This window comes from Mustelus asterias, unplaced genomic scaffold (assembly GCF_964213995.1).
Source record: "Mustelus asterias unplaced genomic scaffold, sMusAst1.hap1.1 HAP1_SCAFFOLD_244, whole genome shotgun sequence".
NCBI classification, from domain to species: domain Eukaryota; kingdom Metazoa; phylum Chordata; class Chondrichthyes; order Carcharhiniformes; family Triakidae; genus Mustelus; species Mustelus asterias.
In genome coordinates this window covers 218,520-240,393 of record NW_027590215.1, presented here as the reverse complement: position 1 = coordinate 240,393, position 21,874 = coordinate 218,520, and the positions used below count along the sequence as shown (strand labels likewise).

General features: G+C 45.8%; 1 protein-coding gene across 1 annotated transcript in view; it reads left to right on the top strand.

The window, feature by feature from the left end:
- Positions 1 to 21,874, top strand: part of LOC144485908 (uncharacterized) — a 95,055-nt gene that overhangs the window by 10,240 nt on the left and 62,941 nt on the right. Inside the window, exon 6 of the mRNA XM_078203975.1 lies at positions 20,015 to 20,383. Within this exon, the coding sequence (XP_078060101.1) occupies positions 20,015 to 20,383 (369 nt within the window). The remainder of the gene's footprint in view (positions 1 to 20,014; positions 20,384 to 21,874) is intronic.

Sequence of the window (21,874 nt, the reverse complement as noted above, 5' to 3'; positions counted from 1 at the left end):
TTGGAATACTGCGTACAGTTCTGGTCACCCTATTATAGAAAGGATATTATTAAACTAGAAAGAGTGCAGAAAAGATTTATTAGGATGCGACCGGGACTTGATGGTTTGAATTATAAAGAGAGGTTGGATAGACTGGGACTTTTTTCCCTGGAATGTAGGAGGCTGAGGGGTGATCTTATAGAGGTCTATAAAATAATGAGGGGCATAGATCAGCTAGATAGTCGACATCTTTTCCCAAAGGTAGGGGAGTCTAAAACTAGAGGGCATAGGTTTAAGGTGAGAGGGGAGAGATACAGAAGGGTCCAGAGGGGCATTTGTTTCACACAGAGGGTGGTGAGTGTCTGGAACAAGCTGCCAGAGGTAGTAGTAGAGGCAGGGACAATTTTGTCTTTTAAAAAGCGTTTAGACAGTTACATGGGTAAGATGGGTGTCGAGAGATATGGGCCAAACGCGGGCAATTGGGACTAGCACAGGGGTTAAAAAAGGGGCGGCATGGACAAGTTGGGCTGAAGGGCCCGTTTCCATGCTGCAAACCTCGATGACTAAATCAACTGTCTGCTGAAAGGGTTAACTTTTCTACAGAATCTAAAAGGGTGGGGAGTGAGAGAAGAAATTTGGCACACACTTGTGTCATTTTACATAATTTTTAAAAACTTCTCTAACAACAAAACAAAGTTGATTTTAAACTTCATCTATTAATTCTTTTGTTATCTTCCTGAACCTAATTGTTTTTATTTGATCAGTTTTTGTTAGGGATGGGTAACTTCTGTTCTTTATAAACTGGTTCACTGGTTTTGTTTATTCTACATGGGCTCGGAGAATCAGAACCCAGTCTTTATCATCCTTATCTTTTTTCTCCTTTTGCCACCACTCCCTCTGTTTTGCGGGAGGGTCGTGGGGATTCCAATCAGACCGAATCAAATTATCAGATAAGTAAAATACTGCGGATACTGGAATCTGAAACAAAAACAGAAAATGCTGGAAAGTCTCAGCAGGTCTGACAGCATCTGTGAAGAGAGAATAGAGCCAATGTTTTGATACTGGATGACCCTTCGTAACAGCTCATATGAAGTGTCATTCAGACTCAAAACGTTGGCTCTGTTCTCTAATCATTTTATCGATACGTTTCTTGTTCTTAGTTTTAGGTTTAAAGTGAGAGGGGAGAGATACAAAAGGGTCCAGAGGGGCAGTCTTTCACTCAGATGGTGGTGAATGTCTGGAACGAGGTGCCAGAGGCAGTGGTAGAGGTGGGTACAATTCTGTCTTTTCAAAAGCACTTAGACAGTTACATGGTAAGACGGGTATAGAGGGATATGGGCCAAATATGGGCAATTGGGACGAGCTTACTGGTAAAAACTGAGCGGCATGGACAAGTTGGGCCGAAGGGCCTGTTTCCATGTTGTAAACCTCTATAACTTCCTAACACCCTGTCATTCTGTGATCAGTGTGAAATCTGAAACTAGGTATTCGCAACAAGACTCAAAGAGCATCAGCCCACTGGAGGCAAAGTCATGAGACCGGCCAGTCCAGCAGAAAGAAACCCTCCGACCCTCCCCATTGACCAACTGTGAGAATGAACAAAATGCAGTCCTGGATGTAATTGAGAGCAGAAACAACAACAGCAGAATCCAACCCCTGGAATCACTCGTGAACTTGTTGGTGTCTCAGCAGCTGGGATGAAACTCTGAATCCCTTCCCACACTGAGAGCAGGTGAACGGCCTCTCCCCAGTGTGAACTCGCTGGTGTATCCGCAGGTGGGTTGACTGAGTGAATCCCTTCCCACACTGAGAGCAGGTGAACGGCCTCTTCCCAGTGTGAACTCGCTGGTGTGTCCGCAGGTTGGTTGACTGAGTGAATCCCTTCCCACACTGAGAGCAGGTGAACGGCCTCTCCCCAGTGTGAACTCGCTGGTGTCTCCGCAGGTGAGATGACCGAGTGAATCCCTTCCCACACTGAGAGCAGGTGAATGGTTTTTCCCCAGTGTGAACTCGCTTGTGTCTCAGCAGGTTGGATGAATCACAGAATCCCTTCCCACACTGAGAGCAGCTGAATGGCCTCTCCCCAGTGTGAACGCGCTCGTGTGCCCACAGGTCGGATGACCGAGTGAATCCCTTCCCACACTGAGAACACGTGAACAGTCTCTCCTCAGTGTGGACTCTCTGGTGTAACTGCAGGCTGGATAACCGAGTGAATCCCTCCCCACACTGAGAGCACATGAATGGTCTCTCGCCAGTGTGGTTGCGCCGATGAACTTCCAGCTCAGACGGGTATCTGTACCTCTTCCCACAGTCCTCACATTTCCATGGTTTCTCCATGGTGCAGGTGTCCTTGCCTCTCTCTTGGGTGGACAATCAGTTGAAGCCTCGTCCACACACAGAACACGAGTACAGTCTCACCCTGCTGTGAATGGTGTGATATTTATTCAGGCTGTGTAACTGGTTGAAGCTCTTTAGTCAGTGCACTGGAACACTCTCACTCGATCGAGTGTGGCAGTGTGTTGGTGCTTTTCCAGTCACACTGATGTTTGAAATCTTTTCAAATCAACAGACCGGACAATCATTTCTCCTTCCAGATTCAAAATCCGATGATATTCAGCTCCCAAGGAATATGACTCTGTCAGATCTGACGTGACATTTGAGATTTCGGCCTGTGATTCCTCTTTCAATATCCTGTAAAACGAGTTTACAAAAGTCATCAGTGTCAGTGCAGGATAGAAATTCAGAACAGACAATTCTAGTTTCTGTGGAACATTCTTTCCTCTCTCATTCCTCAAAAGCTGTGAATCTCCATTCCACACACTCTCCCTCCATTCTCACTCTGCTGTATCTAATATTCATCCTCCCAATTCTCCTGAAGGTGCTGATTGAGGCTGATTGACAGATCCATGCTCACTGCTTCCTGTCCTGGACACAGAGACCATAACAAATAGGAGCTGCAGTCGGCCATTTGGCCCATCGAGTCTTTTAAACTATTCAATGAGATAATTTGTTCATCTCCCTCAGCATCATTCTCCCCACACTAAACCCATATCCCTTGATATCTTCAATATCTAGAAACCAATCAATCTCTCTCTTGAAAATAGTTGATGACTGAGGCTTTCACTGTCCTCAGGGGTTGAGAATTCCAAAGCTTTCCCACATCCTTGAGTGAAGAAATCCCCCCACATCTTAGCTTTTGCTCCATCTTCTTGTCTGTTCCCCATAACCCTTGACACCCTTGTCAGTCAAAGATCTGTCTAACTGGAATATATTCAATGATCCTCAGCCTCCACTGGTCCCTGTGGAAGAGAAATCCAAAAGACTAACAACCCTCTGAGGGAAGAGATGTCTGGAAATATATAGCGTAGCTACAGTTCCATATTACAAGATATTCAGATCCCAAGGAATATGACTCTGTCCAGACGTGACGGTTGAGATTTTTGCCTGTGATTTGCAAAAGTCATCAGTCAGTATAGGATAGAAATTCAGAACAGACAATTCTAGTTTCTATGGAACATTCTTTCCTATTTCATTCCCAAAAAGTTGTAAATCTGCATATGGATTCTATTTAAAAATGAAAGTGGATGGGCACTTGAAGGAAATAAACTTTCAGGAGAATGGGGTTATCCAGTGGGAATGGGACTGGAATGTTATACAGAGAGTCAGCATGGACTCGAGTTACCGAATGGATTCCTTCTGTGCTGTAATGACTTTATGACTGGAAATGTATAACATCGCTACAGTATTATATGACAATGCAAGAAATAATAATAAATATATTTTATACAGAAACATAAATAATTTATCTAATCTGGGTACCATATAATAACACGAGACATATCTCTGTCCTGTATTAATTTACTGTCCCCTTAAATGTCAGCCATCTCCTGCCCTTTAACTGTGAACATTTGGAAAGAGACCATCCTTTTAGACAGAAAGAAGATTAACGTTTCAGGGTGGGCAGAATGAATTACAGGGAATAAAAATGTATCAGATTTTATTGGTCAATATAAGCTCAGAAGTGGAAGGGAAATGATCTCCAGTGGAAGAGAAACAATTCCTGAACATTGTAAGACTAAGCTGGTAAATCAGCAGTGAACAGAGTTGTGAAGTGGTAAAAACCTCATCAAGACATAGCTTGTGGAAATAATAGTTAAAACACACCCATTATTAGAGGCAGAGGAAGGTAGACAATGGCAGAGAGCTGATCAGGGAGGGCAGAGGTCAAAGAGAGAAATGGATGGCCGTTTAAAAATTCATAAAAAGGATGGTTAGCAAGTTTGCAGACGATACTAAATTAGGAGGTATCACTGATAACAAAGAGGGTTATGAAAAATTACAGGGGTATCTTGATCAGTTAGAGAAGTGGGTCGATGATTGGCAAATGGATTTCAGTACAGATAATACAGAGCACAGAGGCACAACCTCAGGCTAAAGGACGATCCTTTAAAACAGAGATAAAGAGGAATTTCTTCAGCCAGAGAGTGGTGAATTTGTGGAACTCTTTGCCGCAGAAGGCTGTGGAGGCCAGGTCATTGACTGTCTTTAAGACAGAGATATATAGGTTCTTGATTAATAAGGGGATCAGGGGTTATGGGAAAAAGGCAGGAGAATGGGGATGAGAAAAATATCAGCCATGATTGAATGGCGGAGCAGACTCGATGGGCCGAGTGGCCTAATTCTGCTCCTATGTCTTATGGTCTTAAGTGTGAGTGTTGCATTTTGGAAAGTCAAACCAGGGTAGGACTTACACAGTGAATGGTAAGGCCCTGGGGAATGTTGAGGAACAGAGGGACCCAGGAGTACCAGTACATAGTTTGTTGAAAGTGGCAGCACAGGTAGACAGAGTGGTGAAGAAGGCATTTAGCACACTGGCCTTCATCAGTCAGGGCACTGAGTATAGGAGTTGGGACATTATGTTATAATTGTTTAAGTCGTTGGTGAGGCTGCACTTGAAGTATTGTGGACAGTTTTTGTAACCCTGTTATAGGAAAGACATAGATAAACTGGAAAGAGTGCAAAGAAGATTTATGAGGATGTTGCCGGGACTAATGGGCCTGAGTGATCGCGAGCGGTTGGACAGGCGAGGGTTGTATTCCTTCAAACATAGGAGAATATGGGGGTGACCATATTGAGGTGTATTAAATAATGGGGGGCATAGATAGGATGAACCCACATTGTCTGTTTGCCAGGGTTGGGGAATTGAAAACTAGAGGGCATAGGTTTAAGATGAGAGGGGAAAGATTAAAAGGGACCTGAGAGGCAACTTCTTCATGCAGAGGGTGGTGTGTACATGGAATGAGCTGCCAGAGAAAGTGGTTGAGGCAGGTTCAAACAGCAGGTTTAAACGTTTAAAAAGCATTTGGATAAGTACATGAATTGGAAAGGATTAGAGGGATATGAGCCAAACACGGGCAATTGGGACTGGCTGGGAGGGCACCATGGTTGGCATGGATCAGTTGGGCCCAAGGGCCTGTTTCCGTGCTGTATTGCTCTATGACTCTATGTGCTGGCTGCATCAGCATCTATTGCCCATAACTCATTGCCCTTGAACTGAGTGGCTTGCATTGCTGGGGGATGTGGTAATTTCCTTCTTTAAAGGACATTATTAAATCGGATGGATTTTTACAACAATTGTCATCAATGGACTTCTAATTCTAGATTTTTACTGAATTCAAATTTCAACATTTCCCATTGTGGGATTCGAACCCAGGGTTCACAGTGCATTGCCCTGGATCCCTGTATTACTAATCCAATAACACTATCACTGCACCATTGCCTGCCCATCCATGGTAAAGAAGTCATAATAGCCCGAGATCCATGGAATCAGAGCATGCTCTGAATTTAAATTAATGCTCACTAACACTCAACCCAAAACCATTTCACTGTTTTCACATTTTAAAATCTGCTGCAGCTGAAAAGATCTCAGAGAGATTGGTGTCCGGGAAAAATGTTGCAATCTTCAGATCTTGTCCTTGTAAATGAGGAAAGTTATAGGTGTAATTCAAGGTTAGAAATTCAAGACAGATAAACATTTCTTTTGGTCGGAGTTTGCTGTGAGTAAATCTTTCCCTTCTAACCCCCTGTAAAAGGAGTTTCCAAAATCCAACAGCGTCTGTACAGAACAGAAATTCAAAACAATCACTCCTCCTTTAACCTGGCACAGAATTACTTTAGTGGGACAAAATTGCAGTGGAGGCAGTTCAGAGAAGATGCAGTTGGTTGATTCCTGAAATGAGGAGCTTTATCTTTCAGGTTGAGCAGTTTGGGCCTGTACTCTTTGGAGTTTAGAAGACTGAGAAGTAATCTGAATGAAACATCTGGGAATTGAAGGGCGGCATGGTGGCTAGCACTGCTGCCTCACAGCGCCAGGGTCCCAGGTTCAATTCCGGCCTTGGGTCACTGTCTGTATGGAGTTTGCACATTCTCCCCATGTCTGCGTGGGTTTCCTCCGGGTGCTCTGGTTTCCTCCCACAGTCCAAAGATGTGTGGGTTAGGTGGATTGGCCATGCTAAATTGACCCTAGTGTCAGGGGGATTAGCAGGGTAAATGCATGGGGTTGTGGGGATGGGGCCTGGGTGGGATTGTGATCGGTACAGACTCGATGGCCTCCTTCTGCACTGTAGGGATTCTATGATTCATATGATATAAGGTGCTTGACAAGGTAGATGCTGAGAGGATGTTTCCTCTGGTGTGGAAATCAAGTAAAAATAAAGGATCCCAAATTTAAGATTAAGATGAAGAGAGATCTTTTCTCTCAGCGGGTTGTTGATCTTTGGAACTCTGTCTTCACCAGTGAGGATTGGAGGCAGGTCATTGAATATATTCAAAGCTGAGGTTTTGAACCACAAGAAAGTCAAGGGTATGGACGGGGTGGGGGAGCAAAGTAGACATGATCTTATTGAATGATGCAGCAGGCTCGATGGGCCGAATGACGGGCTCCTGTTCCGAATTCTTATTCCGATGTTCTTGGATAGCTGCGCATGCGCCCTGCTCCCTATTGTCCCTCTGAAGATAGAGGTTCTGAACCAGCCTCTGAAACCACGCCCATTGTGACTCGCCAGACAGCAGCGCATGCGCTCCGTCGAAACAAGATGGTGGCCGTTCACCGGGGCCTATTCCCGAGATAAAAGCCTGGGAGCTGTAAACCAGGGGGCTGCAGGGTCTTATTCGGGCCGTGCGGCCTACAGCGGATGTTTTTGAAGCCATAGCTCCCTCCCTACCCCGACTCCCGGCTCCATTTCTCCCGCAGCGCCACCGACTCACCCACTGAAAAAAGCGTCTCCCGCACTCACAGGGCTCCGAGCAAAGTGACACTGCGCACGCTCCAGATATAGCACTGCGCCTGCGCAGTGGACTCCTGTGGAATGAATAGGACACTTTCCTACCCGCAGGGGCACCTGGGAATTAACGGCGTCATTGTCAAATACAATAATAGAAAATTATCTTGTGCAATTAAGATCAATTAATTTTTAAAAATGCATTCCTCGGAAGTTGTGCGCTGCCATTCTCTATTTCTAAAATTGATTTAAACCAGTGTTCTCCTGTGGGAATACCCCGAGTTTTAAAAAACTTTTCCCACTGGTTTCCTCCCCTCTCTTTGCTCTCCTGACGGTGCTCACACTGGTTGGGTAAATCCCACAGAGACTGGTTTCTTTCACTTTCTTTCTCCTGATGCTGAATATTCTGTTTTATGGAATGATACATCACAGATGGAAACCATTTGGCTCATCCTGCCCAGTCGGGCTGTCTTAAGATCGATCCAATTAATCCCACAGCCCTGCTGGCAGAGTGAGAACAATCTGTATATACTGCAGCAATATAGGAGATGAATAGAAAATGTTTTCCAATTGCATACCTCTCAGACACACTCACCCCTGGAAAGATAAACTGGCCTGTGTACTAAGCAGATATTAAGGTTCCACTTAAAATTAAAACAGAAGGTGCTGGAAAAATGCAGCAGTCACCGGGGCTGAGTTTATGGTCAAAATGATGATGCTGAGCTGCCGTTGGAAAATAACCAGCAATCCAACAAGCCACTCAAAATATTGAATCAAACAAAATTGATCAAAGATTGAGCCGAAGTATTCTGTTTTCCAACATGATGCTATGATGTTTTGTGATGGTTTTAATGTTCTCACAATTACCTGGTGTAGTCCGGGTTTATTTTATACTCATTCCAACCCATCGCTGTCCATGAAGCACATTACCCCCACTCTGATTCTCCATCCCATCAGAGACAACTCAGTCACTGACTGGAAATTAGGGCTTTTAATGAGAACTCTGATAACCGAGAATGCACCGTCGGCAGAATCAACCCGAGCTAACAAACCCCAGACAGTGAACATTATCCCCCAGACCCGAATATAAAACAGTGAACATTATCCCCCAGACCCAAATATAAAGCAGTGAACATTATCCCCCCCAGACCCGAATATAAAACAGTGAACATTATCCCCCCCAGACCCGAATATAAAACAGTGAACATTATCACCCAGACCCGAATATAAAACAGTGAACATTATCCCCCCCAGACCCGAATATAAAACAGTGAACATTATCACCCAGACCCGAATATAAAACAGTGAACATTATCCCCCAGACCCGAATATAAAGCAGTGAACATTATCCCCCCAGACCCGAATATAAAACAGTGAACATTATCCCCCAGACCCGAATATAAAACAGTGAACATTATCCCCCCCAGACCCAAATATAAAACAGTGAACATTATCCCCCCCAGACCCGAATATAAAACAGTGAACATTATCTCCCCCGCCCCCAGACCCGAATATAAAACAATGAACATTATCCCCTCGACCCGAATATAAAACAGTGAACATTATCCCCCAGACCCAAATATAAAACAATGAACATTATCCCCCCAGACCCGAATATAAAACAGTGAACATTATTCCCCCCCAGACCCGAACATAAAACAGTGAACATTATCCCCCCCAGACCCGAATATAAAACAGTGAACATTATCCCCCAGACCCAAATATAAAACAATGAACATTATCCCCCCAGACCCGAATATAAAACAGTGAACATTATCCCCCCCAGACCCAAATATAAAACAATGAACATTATCCCCCCAGACCCGAATATAAAACAGTGAACATTATCCCCCCCAGACCCGAATATAAAACAGTGAACATTATCCCCCCCAGACCCGAATATAAAACAGTGAACATTATCCCCCAGACCCAAATATAAAACAATGAACATTATCCCCCCAGACCCAAATATAAAACAATGAACATTCTCCCCCCAGACCCGAATATAAAACAGTGAACATTATCCCCCCCAGACCCCAATATATAAGTGAACATTCTCCCCCCAGACACGAATATAAAACAGTGAACATTATCCCCCAGACCTGAATGTAAAACAGTGAACATTATCCCCAGACCTGAATGTAAAACAGAGAACATTATCCCCCCCAGACCCGAATATAAAACAATGACCATTATCCCCCCCAGACCCGAATATGAAACAGTGAATATTATCGCCCAGATCCAAATATAAAACAGTGAACATTATCCCCCAGACCCGAATATAAAACAGTGAACATTATCCCCCAGACCCGAATATAAAACAGTGAACATTACCCCCCCGCAGACCCGAATATAAAACAGTGAACATTCTCCCCCCCACACTTGAATACAAAATTGTCCTGATGGATTCAGACAGCATCGTCACAATATTCCAAATGTGTTTTTTCCAGGAATAGATTCAGCGGCTGCATCACTGGAGGCCAGAGATACTCTCCTCAAACTCGGCTCATGTGAGGAATCCCTCCAATGAGGCTCAGGAATGCTGCAACCAGAGTCACGTGACAACCAAGTGTGTAACTGAACAAACTACCGCAACGTTGAAGATGTGTTTCAGTGTGAAATGATTTGTTTAACCTGTTGCTTCAGATTTGAGAGAAATCTTCCCTTTCTGGGGTAATTTGACCTTGACCCAGGCACTTTTCAGATCTGAAAGTGATGGCCTTTAGCACAATCACAAGGCTGCACAATACAGAGGGAACACTAATCTGTTTCATTCTGCAACTATGTCGTGGTTACACGAGTGATACTTTCCACTAATTAGCTGCCAGCACCATGCAGACGCGACGACAACGGATGAATGAACACCGCTCGACAATCACCAGGCAAGACTGTTCTCTTCCTGTGGGGGAGCACTTCAGCGGTCACGGGCATTCAGCCTCTGATCTTCGGGTAAACGTTCTCCAAGGCGGCCTTCACGACACACGACAGTGCAGAGTCGCTGAGCAGAAACTGATAGCCAAGTTCCGCACATGAGGACGGCCTAAACCGGGAACTTGGGTTTATGTCTCACTATCAGTAACCCCCACAGCTTGCCTGGACTTGCAAAATCTCACTGGCTGTCCTGTCTGGAGACAATACACATCTCTTTAACCTGTGCTTTATGCTCCCTCCACTCACACTGTCTGTATCTTTAAGCCTGGTTGGTTGTAGAGATTCGCATTCTAATCAGTATTCTGTAACTTGATTTTGTGTCTCTGTGCCCTGTTTGAGAGCAGATTTCCACTCCATTTGACGAAGGAGTAGCGCTCCAAAAGCTAATTGTATTTGCTACCAAATAAACCTGTTGGACTTTAACCTGGTGTTGTTAAATCTCTTACTATGAATATCTTTGCCAGTGCAGTGCCGGGTCCTGTTGAGAGTTCCTGAATTTTAAAAAATCACAGATGGTGCTTTTAAAAAGGGACACAGCAGCCCTGAAAATCAGTGACATCTCAGAATATTAAACTTCAGCCAGTTGTAGCGATTGTTAATGTCAGCAGAAACAAACCAAATATTGTCAGACTATCAATCCTGGATGTGACTAACAGCTGCAGTAACTGCAAAATCCAACTCCTGCAGGCAATTGTGAACTTACAGATGTGTCAGCAAGTGGGATGACCGAGTGTATCCCTTCCCACACACAGAGCAGGTGAATGGCCTCTCCCCAGTGTGGGTGAGCTCATGTAAATGCAGGCTGCCAGACTGAGTGAATCCCTTCCCACACATGAAGCAAGTGAATGGTCTCTCCCCAGTGTGAGTGTGTTGATGTGCAGTGAGGATTGATAACTGCCTGTAACTCTTTCCACAGTATGTGCAAATAAATGGCTTCTCCTCAGTGTGAATTCGCTGATGTGACAGGAGGCCGGATGAATTGGTGAATTCCCTCCCACATGTGGAACAGGTGAACGGCCTTTCCCCAGTGTGAACTCGCTTGTGTGCACTGAGGTTGGATGAAGACCTGAACCTCTTTCCACAGGAAGTGCAGCTGAACGGTCTCTCCTCTGTGTGAACTCGCTGGTGCGACAGCAGGTTAGATGACAGAGTGAATCTCTTACCACACACAGAACAGGTGAATGGCTTCTCTCCTGTGTGAATTCGCTGGTGTGACCAAAGACCGGATGGCCCAGCAAAATCCTTCCCACACAAGGAGCCGGTGAACGATCTCTCCCCAGTGTGAACTCGCTGATGTGCACTGAGGTTGGATGAACATGAGAACCGCTTTCCACAGGTGGAGCAGCTGAACGGCCTCTCCTCAATGTGGCTTTGCTGGTGTAACAGCAGGTGGGATGAGGTAGTGAATCCTTTCCCACACACAGCACAGATGAATGGCCTCTCTCCAGTGTGACTGTGTCTATGGTTTTCCAGCAAGAACGGATAATTGAATCCTTTACCACAATCATCACATTTCCATGATTTCTCCATTTTCCCAGCCCCAATGTGACCGTGTCGATGGGTTTCCAACCGGGATGGATAATTGAATCCTTGACCACAATCCTCACATTTCCACGGTTTGTCCACGGTGCTGGTGTCCTTCTGTCTCTCCAGGTTGGATGATTAGTTGAAGCCTCATCCACATACAGACCACGTGTATGGTTTCTCCCCACTGTGAATGGTGTGATGTTTTTCAGGCTGTGTAACTGGTTAAAGCTCTATCCACAGTCAGTTCACTGGAGCGCTCTCACTTGGGTGTGTGTGTCTCAGTTCTTTTTCTGTCACATTCAATTTTGAAATTTTCTCCCACTGACAAAACAGGGAATGATTTTTCCCTCCACTGTCAAAAGCAATCATATTTAGGTCATGATGAATCGAATGGCTCTGTCAGACTTTGATCTGAAGTTTAGTTTGAGTTTCCTGTCTGTGAATCCTCCTCATCAAGTTCCCTGCAAAAAGTTTTAAAAAACTAATTCAGAATAGACAATTTCAGTTTCCACGAAACATTTCTCCATCTCATTTTATCTTGAGCTGTAATCCCCATCCCACACACTCTCTCTTGTCCCTGAGCTGAAATCAAACTCATTGCCCCATCTCCACTCTGAGCCCAGCTCCCTCTCCCTCCAGCTGGATTCAGTCCTGCAGGCCATGTGCAGATTGAGAGTACAATCAAGGAGTCAATTATTTTCCTTCCAAGTCAGGGGACGTGCAGCCCCACTGACTCTGTTGTTACCACAATGGGCACATGTGCTCTGCTCACCAATGAAACGCCACGGTGACCATTAACATGGACCTGTTCCGAGGAAAGGCTCCATTTTATTTGTGCCACAACAGCAGGGGAATTACCTCCTGCACAGGCACAAAGGTATCATCAGTCACAGAAAATAATTGCAGCTGGTGTCTCAAACCTCATTTTACCATTTGCTCCCAGACATTCTCAATTCAATTTTGAAATGCAAACTGAAATCTGGCATTATGTGGTAAATTAAAACACATTCTAATGGTCATTTTCAGTCTGACTATTCCTGAGAATTAATTGCCAAGTCAGTAAATTAAAATTCTCATCAGCAATGGAGGTGGCACAGTGGTTAGCACTGCTGTCTCACAGCTCCAGGGACCTGGGTTCGATTCCCAACTGGGGTTACTGTCCTTGTGTAGTCTCCCCGTTCTCCCCATGTCTGCGTGGGTTTTCTCCAGATGCTCCGGTTTCCTCCCATTGTCCAAAGAGATGCCAGTTAGGTGCATTGGCTATGCAAAATTGCCCCTTAGCGCCCTGGGATGAGTAGGTTAGAGGGATTAGCAGGTTACATATGTGGGGTTATGGGAATAGGGCTTAGGTGGAATTGTTGCCAGTGCAGACTCGATGGGCCGAATCACCTCCTTCAGCACTGTAGGGATCCTATGAAATACATTGGGAGAATTGCTGTTTTAATGGGTATTTTCACAAGTGCTATAAAATGATTTTTCAAAACAAATTAATATTTTCTTCAACAGATGATTAATAAATAAAAAGTATTTAATAAAACAACCACCCAGTGTGGGTTCAGGATTCTAACTCAGGGTTTCTGAGCTCCAGGAACCACTAACTGAACCAGCGGGAATTGTCTCCACAAAACTTCCCCAACTCCCTCCCGGGAAAAAGCTGCAAACCCGGGAGCTGCAGCTTTTTACTGGGGGTGTTGGGGCCTCCAGCGGGTGTTTGTGAATCCTCCCCACTCACCTGGGCCTGTTCCCGGGAGGGAGGGAGGGAGAAGCCCCGCAGCTGCAAACCAGGGAGCTGACAATGATTCTGAAGGGTTTGCGGATCCACAAAGTGTTTCCAAATCCTCCCAGCCACCGCCTAACGCTGACTCCGCTTCTCCGGGACAAACAAGCGCCAAGGACAGCAATGACACTGCGCATGCTCCACGTCACAATGCCCGGGGAGTGATTGACGGCAGCTCCGGACCAATAGGAAGAGCGGGCGGGGCTGGAGGACCGAGCGGGAGCGGCTGGTCCTCCAACCAATCGGAGTGAATGAGGGGCAGGACCTGAAGCATGCGCAGTGCGGGTAATGGCGACGGGCAGACGGACTGTTTTAACTTGGAAGCGAGATCAATACGAGGTAGAGGGCGGCGTGCGGGAAATGATAAATGTGGCGGGTGGGTGGAGAGACTTTGTAAACCTGTTGTTCAAACCCAAACCCCGGACAAGAACTTCCCGGTCCCCCCCTTTGTACCAAATGGAGCGGCAGCTTGTAGTGTTAGACCCGGGCTGACTGCCGCCACTGAGGCTGCATGTGGGAGGCCGGCAGGGATTGTGATCGGAGAGTGAAGCCCTGACGTCACAATGGAATGGGTGCGAGTGTGACGTCACAATGGAATGGGTGAGGGTGTGACGTCACAATGGAATGGGTGAGGGTGTGACATCACATTGGAATGGGTGAGGGTGTGACGTCACAATGGAATGGGTGAGGGTTACAGATGAGCTGAGACTGGGCTGGAGTCGGGCGATGGCACTGACATGTGGCCCGGTGGCACAGTGGTTAGTGCAGCTGCCTAACAGCGCCAGGGACCCGGGTTCAATTCCAGCCTTGGGTCGCTGTCTGTGCAGAGTTTCTACATTCTCCCCGTGTCTGTTTGGGTTTCCTCCGGGTGTTCCGGTTTCCTTCCACAGTCCAAAGATGTGCAGGTTCGACGGATTGGCCATGATAAATTGCCACTTGGTATCAGGGGGATTAACAGGTAAATATGTGGATAGGGCCTGGATGGGATTATTGTTGGTGCAGGCTCGATGGGCCCAATGGCCTCCTTCTACACTGTATTTTATTATTCATTATTATTAATTATTATTAATTACTATTAATACTTCTTGATGATGTGGACATGTGGCTGGAAGCTCATCTTGGGATGAACTATTTCACCCTGGTTGTGAACAGCCGGGTTCAGCCTCAGACAGTTGCCAGGAGGAGAGATAAAGTTGTTGGCGGGGGAGTGGAGTTTGTAGTGGGGACTGAACACAATGGGTTCAGTCTTCCCAGTATTTATATGAAATAAATTTCTGTTCTTTCAGTACTGGATGTCAGACAAGTCAGGATGGTGTGTGAGTTGGAGAGGAACTTGGAGCTGATGGTGTTCACAGGTTTTGGAAATTCTGTCAAAGTTCCTGTTGAGTTGTAGATGTATAAAATCTCTCTCCTCACCTCCGGCCTCTCCTACTTCTCTCTGTTTCCACTCAGTGGGAGATGCCGGCGTTGGACTGGGGTAAGCACAGTAAGAAGTCTCACAACACCAGGTTAAAATCCAACAGGTTTATTTGCTGGCACAAACCACAAGCTTTCAGAGGGCTGCCCCTTCATCAGGTGAGTGGGAGTTCTGTTCACAAACAGGGCATATAAAGACACAAACTCAATTTACAAAATAATGGTTGGAATGCGAGTCTTTACAGGTAACCAAGTCTTAAAGGTACAGACAATGTGAGTGGAGAGAGGGTGAAGCACAGGTTAAAGAGATGTGTATTGTCTCCAGCCAGGACAGTGAGTGAGATTTTGCAAGCCCAGGCAAGTCGTGGGGGTTACAGATAGTGTGACATGAACCCAAGATCCCGGTTCAGGCCGTCCTCATGTGTGATTGACAGATCCATGCTCACTGCTTCCTGCCCTGGACGCAGAGAGCTGAAAATTTCCATGCAGGCTGCCAGACAGATAAATGTCTACATTACTGGAGTAAAAATGTGTGGAATATACAGACCAAATTCACTTCATTCCCTTCAGTTGCTGCAAGTCCCCAATTTCCCCCAGAATGAGAAAAGAAATGGAAAGGGGGAAACATTGATTTCCTCCCAGATGTTGCCCAGAGGAGGGAGTTTCACTCTGAAGCTCATTGGACAACTTCTGCATTGTGACGTCACAATAGAGCCCTGCCTGAATCAGCCAATAGGAATCAGTCTGCTCCGCGGTGATGTCTCCGGGTTCCAGTGCGCAGGCCCGGGCGCGCGGACCCGGGAGCCCCGCCCCCACCCATTGTTCCCCTCCCCCTGCACCACATCGAGCCAAGGTTTCCAGGCAACCGGCTGGCGGCTCCGGCCAGAGTGAGAAGCCGCTCGGTGATCTCCCCCTCCCCCCGGCCCGGGACTGCACATGTGCAGGGGAGAGGGGAAGCTGCGCATGTGCAGGGGAGAACCCACCCGCTGATCTTCATGCTGAGGTGTTGACCAATGGGAAGAGTTGGAGGACCAGAAGGACTCTGGTCCTCCAGCCAATCTGAGCGCGGGCTTTGTGTGAATGAAGATTGAGCTTCAGACAGACTCAAGCTTCCTCCTGTCTCAAACATCTGTGAGTAAAACACTTTCTTTTCAACGCCCTTTCCATTTCTTTTCTCATTCTGGGGGAAATTGGGGACTTGCAGCAACTGAAGGGAAAGGAAGTGAATCCAGGGAGCTGCAGACTCTGGAAAGGTTGGCCCAGGTTTCTCTCTCTCTTAAACCAGAAAATGATCAATTTCTGCCCACTGTTTGCTGTTAGCCAATCTTCTATCCACGCCAATATGTTCTCCCCGCAGCATGAATTTTTATTTGCTGCAATAACCTTTGATGTGGCACCTCATCAAATGTCTTCTGGAAATCTAAGTACAGCACACCCACCGGTTTCCCTTTATCCAATTCCTGATGGGGAATTTTAGAAAATTGAACAACACATCAACTATCTCACTCTGTTAAGACCCGAGAATGAAGCCCAGCAGGACCCGAGGACTCATCAGCCCACAGCTCCAACAGTTTGCTGAGGACCACTTCCCTGGGAATTGTGCTTTTTCAGAGTTCATCCCACACTTCTGTTTTCTGATTTCCAGCTGTTTCTGAGTTTTAACTGTATCCTCTATTGTGAACACCGAGGCAAAATACTTGTTCAATTCATCTCCCAGCTCCTTATTTTTCATTATCAATTCCTGGACTCACTTTCTATTAGACAGTTAAGAAATGAGGTGGAGCAAGTGACTGAAGTGTCAGTCAGGGAGCACGATTGGGAGCACCAATCGTTCCAAAATAGTTCTGGAAAAAGATAGGACAGGTCAAGGCCCTAAACTGGAGCAGGGCCACTTTTGTGGGCATTAGGCAGGATCGAGCAGATGTCGATTAGGTGAGTTTGTTTGAAGGGAAAGGAATGACTGGCAAATGGGAGGTTTTAAAAGTGTGATAAAGAGTCCAGGGGCAGTATATTCCTGTCAGGATGAAGGGAAATAATGGTAAATTTAGGGATCCCTGGCTGACAAGGGACATTGAGGCTCTGGTCAGGTAAAAGAAGGAAGTAGACATTGGGTTTAGACAATCGGGGACAAGTGAATCACTCGATGACTCTTAAAAGTGTAAGAGAACACTTAAGAGGGTATGATATGGATCTGGCAGGTAAAGTTAAAGAAAATTTAACTTTTACACAGTCCAAAGATGTGCGGGTTAGGTTGATTGGCCATGCTAAAATTGCCCCTTAGTGTCCTGAGATGCGTAGGTTAGAGGGATTAGTGGGTAAATATGTCGGGATATGGGGGTAGGGCCTGGGTGGGATTGTGGTCGGTGCAAACTCGATGGGCCGAATGGCCTCTTTCTGCACTGTAGGGATTCTATGAAAATCCCAAGAGGTTCTATCGCGATATTAAGAGTAAAATGGTGGCGAGAGAGAGAGAATAGGTCCCCTTAAAAATCAGCATGGCTATCTGAGGATGGAGCCACAGGAGATGGGTGCGATTTTTAATGAATATTTCTCCTTGGTGTTTCCTGAGGAGAACATGATAAATGCTGAAGAAATAAGAGAAAGAAGCTGTGATGTCTTGGACCACATGCATATTACTAGGGAGGAGGTATCTGCAGCCTTAAAGTGCATTAAGGTGGATAAATCCCCTGGGTCTGATCAAGTATATCTTCAGATCTTGTGGGAGGCTCAGGAAGGAATTACAGAGCCCCTTGCAGAGATATTTGTTTCATCTCTTTCTACTGGTGAAGTTCTGGAAGAATAGAACACGCTAATGTTGTTCTGTTGTTTAAGAAGCGTAGCAAAGAGAAGCCTGGGAATTATAGGCCGGTAGTCTGACATCAGTGGTGGGTAAGTTACTGGAGGGGATTGTGAAGGACAGAATCTACCAATATTTGGATTCTGACGGTGTGATTAGGGATAGTCAGCACCGCTTTGTACACGGGAAGTCATGTCTGACAAATCTTTTATTGTTTTCCGAAGAGGTAATCCAGAGGATGGATGAGGCTAGGACAGATGTTGATTGTATGGAATTTAGCAAGGCCTTTGACAGGGTCCCGCTTGGCAGCCTAGTCTGGAAAGTTAGGTCGCATGGGATCCAGGGAGAGCTAGCAAATTGGATTCGGAATTGGCTCAATGGAGGAAGCAGAGGGTGATGGGTGAAAGTTGTTCCTCGGACTGAAGGCCTGTGACGAGTGGTGTGTCTCAGGGGTTGGTGTTGGGACCCTTGTTATTCAATATTTATATAAATGATTTATATGTGAATGTACAAGGCATGATTAGTATGTTTGTGGGTGATACTAAATTAGGAGGTATCATTGATCGCGAAGAAGGTTACCAAAGATTACAGGGGATCTTGATCAGTGACTTGAAGGGCCTAGTTCTGTTCTGTGCCCTATGACCAGTGCTCCATTTATTAACTTTTCTTCAAATACCTACTCTTGCTGTCGGTCTTTACAGTTCGAGCTAGCTTTCTCTCACACTCTAATTTTTCCTCCCTTATCATTCTTTTCCTCATTCTTGGCCACTTTTTATATTCTGATCAGTTGTCTGACCTGCCAGTCACCATTGCACAATTGTATGTGTTAGAGAGGACCAAGGCTGAGGCAGATGTGTTATATATATTTCCAGAGAGAGAATAGACCAATGTTTCGAGTCTGGATGACCCTTTGTCAGACCTCTGCCGGAAGGTCATCCCGACTCAAAACGTTGGCTCTATTCTCTCTCCACAGATGATCTGACCTGCTGAGATTTTCCAGCATTTTCTGTTTTTGTTTCAGATTCTAGCATCTGCAATATTTTGCCTTTCTATGTATTTAATATCCATATGTACTATGTTAACAAAATGGAGAGTTATGAACTATACGAAGCATCCTGGATTTAGCTGACTTGACCACATTCCTGCAGCTATTCAGTCATTAAAGACACAGTCATGGAGCATTAAACTTGCCGAGCAGGGCCCCTTGTATCAACACACAGGCAGCTGCTTTGTAAGACTGCGAGCAGTACAGACAAGTCAGAGATAAGAGTGTCTTGAGAAGAGAGATTCATTGTGAAAGCTCAGGGACGGTTGATAAGATGCAGCAATTCTATGATTCTAATGAACGTTCTTTCCTCTCTCATTCCCCAAGAGCTATGAATCTCCATCCCACACACTCTCCCTCCATTCTCACTCTGCTGTAGCTAATATTCACCCTCCCAATTCTCCTGAAGGTGCTGATTGAGGCTGATTGACAGATCCATGCTCACTGCTTCCTGTCGTGGACACACAAATCATAAGAAACAGGAGCTGCAGTTGGCCATTCAGCCCATCGAACTGCCTCAACCATTCATTGAGAATTGGCTGATCTACCGCAGCATCATTTCCCACGCTATCCCCCAGATAGAGAGAGAATAGAGCCAATGTTTCGCATCTGGAGAGAGGAAAGAATGTTCCATAGAAACTAGAATTGCGTGTTCTGAATTTCTATCCTGTACTGACGCTGATGACTTCTGTAAACTTATTTCCCAGGATATTGAAAGAGGAATCACAGGCCGAAATCTCAAACATCACGTCTTGACGTGACAGAGTCATATTCCTTGGGACCTGAATATCATCGGCCTTTGAATCCAGAAGGAGAAATGATTGTCCGGTCTGTCGATTTGAAAAGATTTCAAACATCAGTGTGACTGGAAAAGCACCAACACACTGCCACACTCGAGTGAGAGTGTTCCAGCGCACTGACTAAAGAGCTTGAACCAGTTACACAGCCTGAATAAATATCACACCATTCACAGCGGGGAGAGACTGTACTCGTGTTCTGTGTGTGGACGAAGTTTCAACTAATTGTCCACCCAAGAGAGCGGCAAGGACACCTGCACCATGGAGAAACCATGGAAATGTGCGGACTGTGGGAAGAGGTACGGATACCCATCTGAGCTGGAAGCGCATTGGCGCAGCCACACTGGGGAGAGGCCATTCACCTGCTCTCAGTGTGGGGAGGGATTCAGTGATTCATCCGGCCAGCAAAGACACCAGCGAGTTCACACTGGGGAGAGACCGTTCACCTGCTCTCTGTGTGGGCAGGGATTCACTCAGTCATCCAACCTGCGGACTCACCAGCGAGTTCACACTGGGGACAGACCATTCACTTGTTCTCAGTGTGGGAAGGGATTCAGTAATTCATCAGGCCTGCGAAGACACCAGCGAGTTCACACTGGGGAGAGACCATTTACCTGCTCTCAGTGTGGGAATGGGTTCACTCAGTTATCCAGTCTGCGGACACACGAGCGAGTTCACACTGGGGAGAAACCATTTATGTGCTCTCAGTGTGGGAAGGGATTCACTGACCTCTCAAACCTCTGCACACACCAGCGAGTTCACACTGGGGAGAGGCCATTCACCTGCTCTGTGTGTGGGAAGAGATTCAGAGTTTCATCCCACCTGCTGAGACACCAACAAGTTCACGAGTGATTCCAGAGGTTGGATTTTGCTGTTATTGTTTCTGCTCTCAATTACATCCAGGACTGCATTTTGTTCATTCTTACAGTTGGTCAATGGGGAGGGACGGAGGGTTTCTTTCTGCTGGACTGGCCGGGCTCACGACTTTGCTTCCAGTGGGCTGATGCTCTTTGAGTCTTGTTGCGAATATCTGGTTTCAGATTTCACAAGGATCACAGAGTGACAGAGTGTGAGGAAGTTCAGAGATATTTAGTCAGCATTTCTGTTTGAAACCCCCCCCAAACGCCCATCCAATTTCCTTTGTAATTGTTTATTGTCTCCACTTCCTCCTCCCTCGTAGGCAGCAAGTTCCAGGTCATTACCATTCGCTGCATCAAAATATTCTTCCTCACATCCCCCCCTGCATCTCTGACCCAAAACCATAAATCTGTCTCCCCCTCGTCCTTGTCCCATCAGCTAATGGGAACAGCTTTTCTTTGTCCACCTTATCTAAACCTGTCAGAATCTTGTCCACCTCTATCAAATCTCCCCTCAACCTCCTTTGCTCCAAGGGGAACAACCCCAGCCTGACATTGACAATAAAGAACAAACTAACAGAATATGTTAATACCGGAAATCAAATGGGAATGTTTAATTTCTGTTTTAAAGATATTGTGAATATATTGTCCTGGACAATAAAGAAATTGGAATAACTCACCTTGGGTGTGGTTGAATGGAATATATCAATCTGGTATCCACCTACATTCTCCCTCTCTAACAGCATTGTGGGTGCACTGACACCTGAGGCATTGTAGCAGTTCAGGAAGGCAGTGTTGGGGTTGACCACGGCCGAGGCAGCTACATACAGCCACATATTCTGTTATAATCGAAGGACTGCCGATTGAATGTGAGGCATTATGGGACTGGACTATCTTGACCATATTCCTGTAACTTCTCAGTTTCTGCAATCATGAACCATTAAAGCTGCTTAGCAGGGTCCTGACAGAGGACCTGGTGAGAATATTTACTCAGAATGAGTTAGAATTAAACTTATTCCAGGACCGGCTGGTGTTCAGCGGCTGAGATTCCTGAATCTGTAAAAAAGGGGTCCGACCAATCAACAAACAGTGGTAGGTAGTTGGTTAAGAAGTTAAAAAGCATTCTGAGGCATTGCTTAACCTATCGTCAATTTGTGATAAGAACTGTGAGGGACTTGTGACTCGATAGTCGGTGAAGTGATGGTATTCTCCAAGTAGCACTGGTCTGAAAAGCAGATCTCTGAGAGTAGATTTTAACAGTTATAATCCTATCCACGCATGGCCAGTGAAAAACCAGAGCTTGAGTGGGGACTGGACAGGTCTCTTACCTGCCATTTGGAAACTAAGAACAAGAAGCTTATAGATAAAATGATTAGAGAATAGACACAACATTTCAATTCTGGATGACACTTTGTAAGAAGCTCTTATGAAGGATCACCCAGACTCAAAACATTGGCTCTATTCTGTC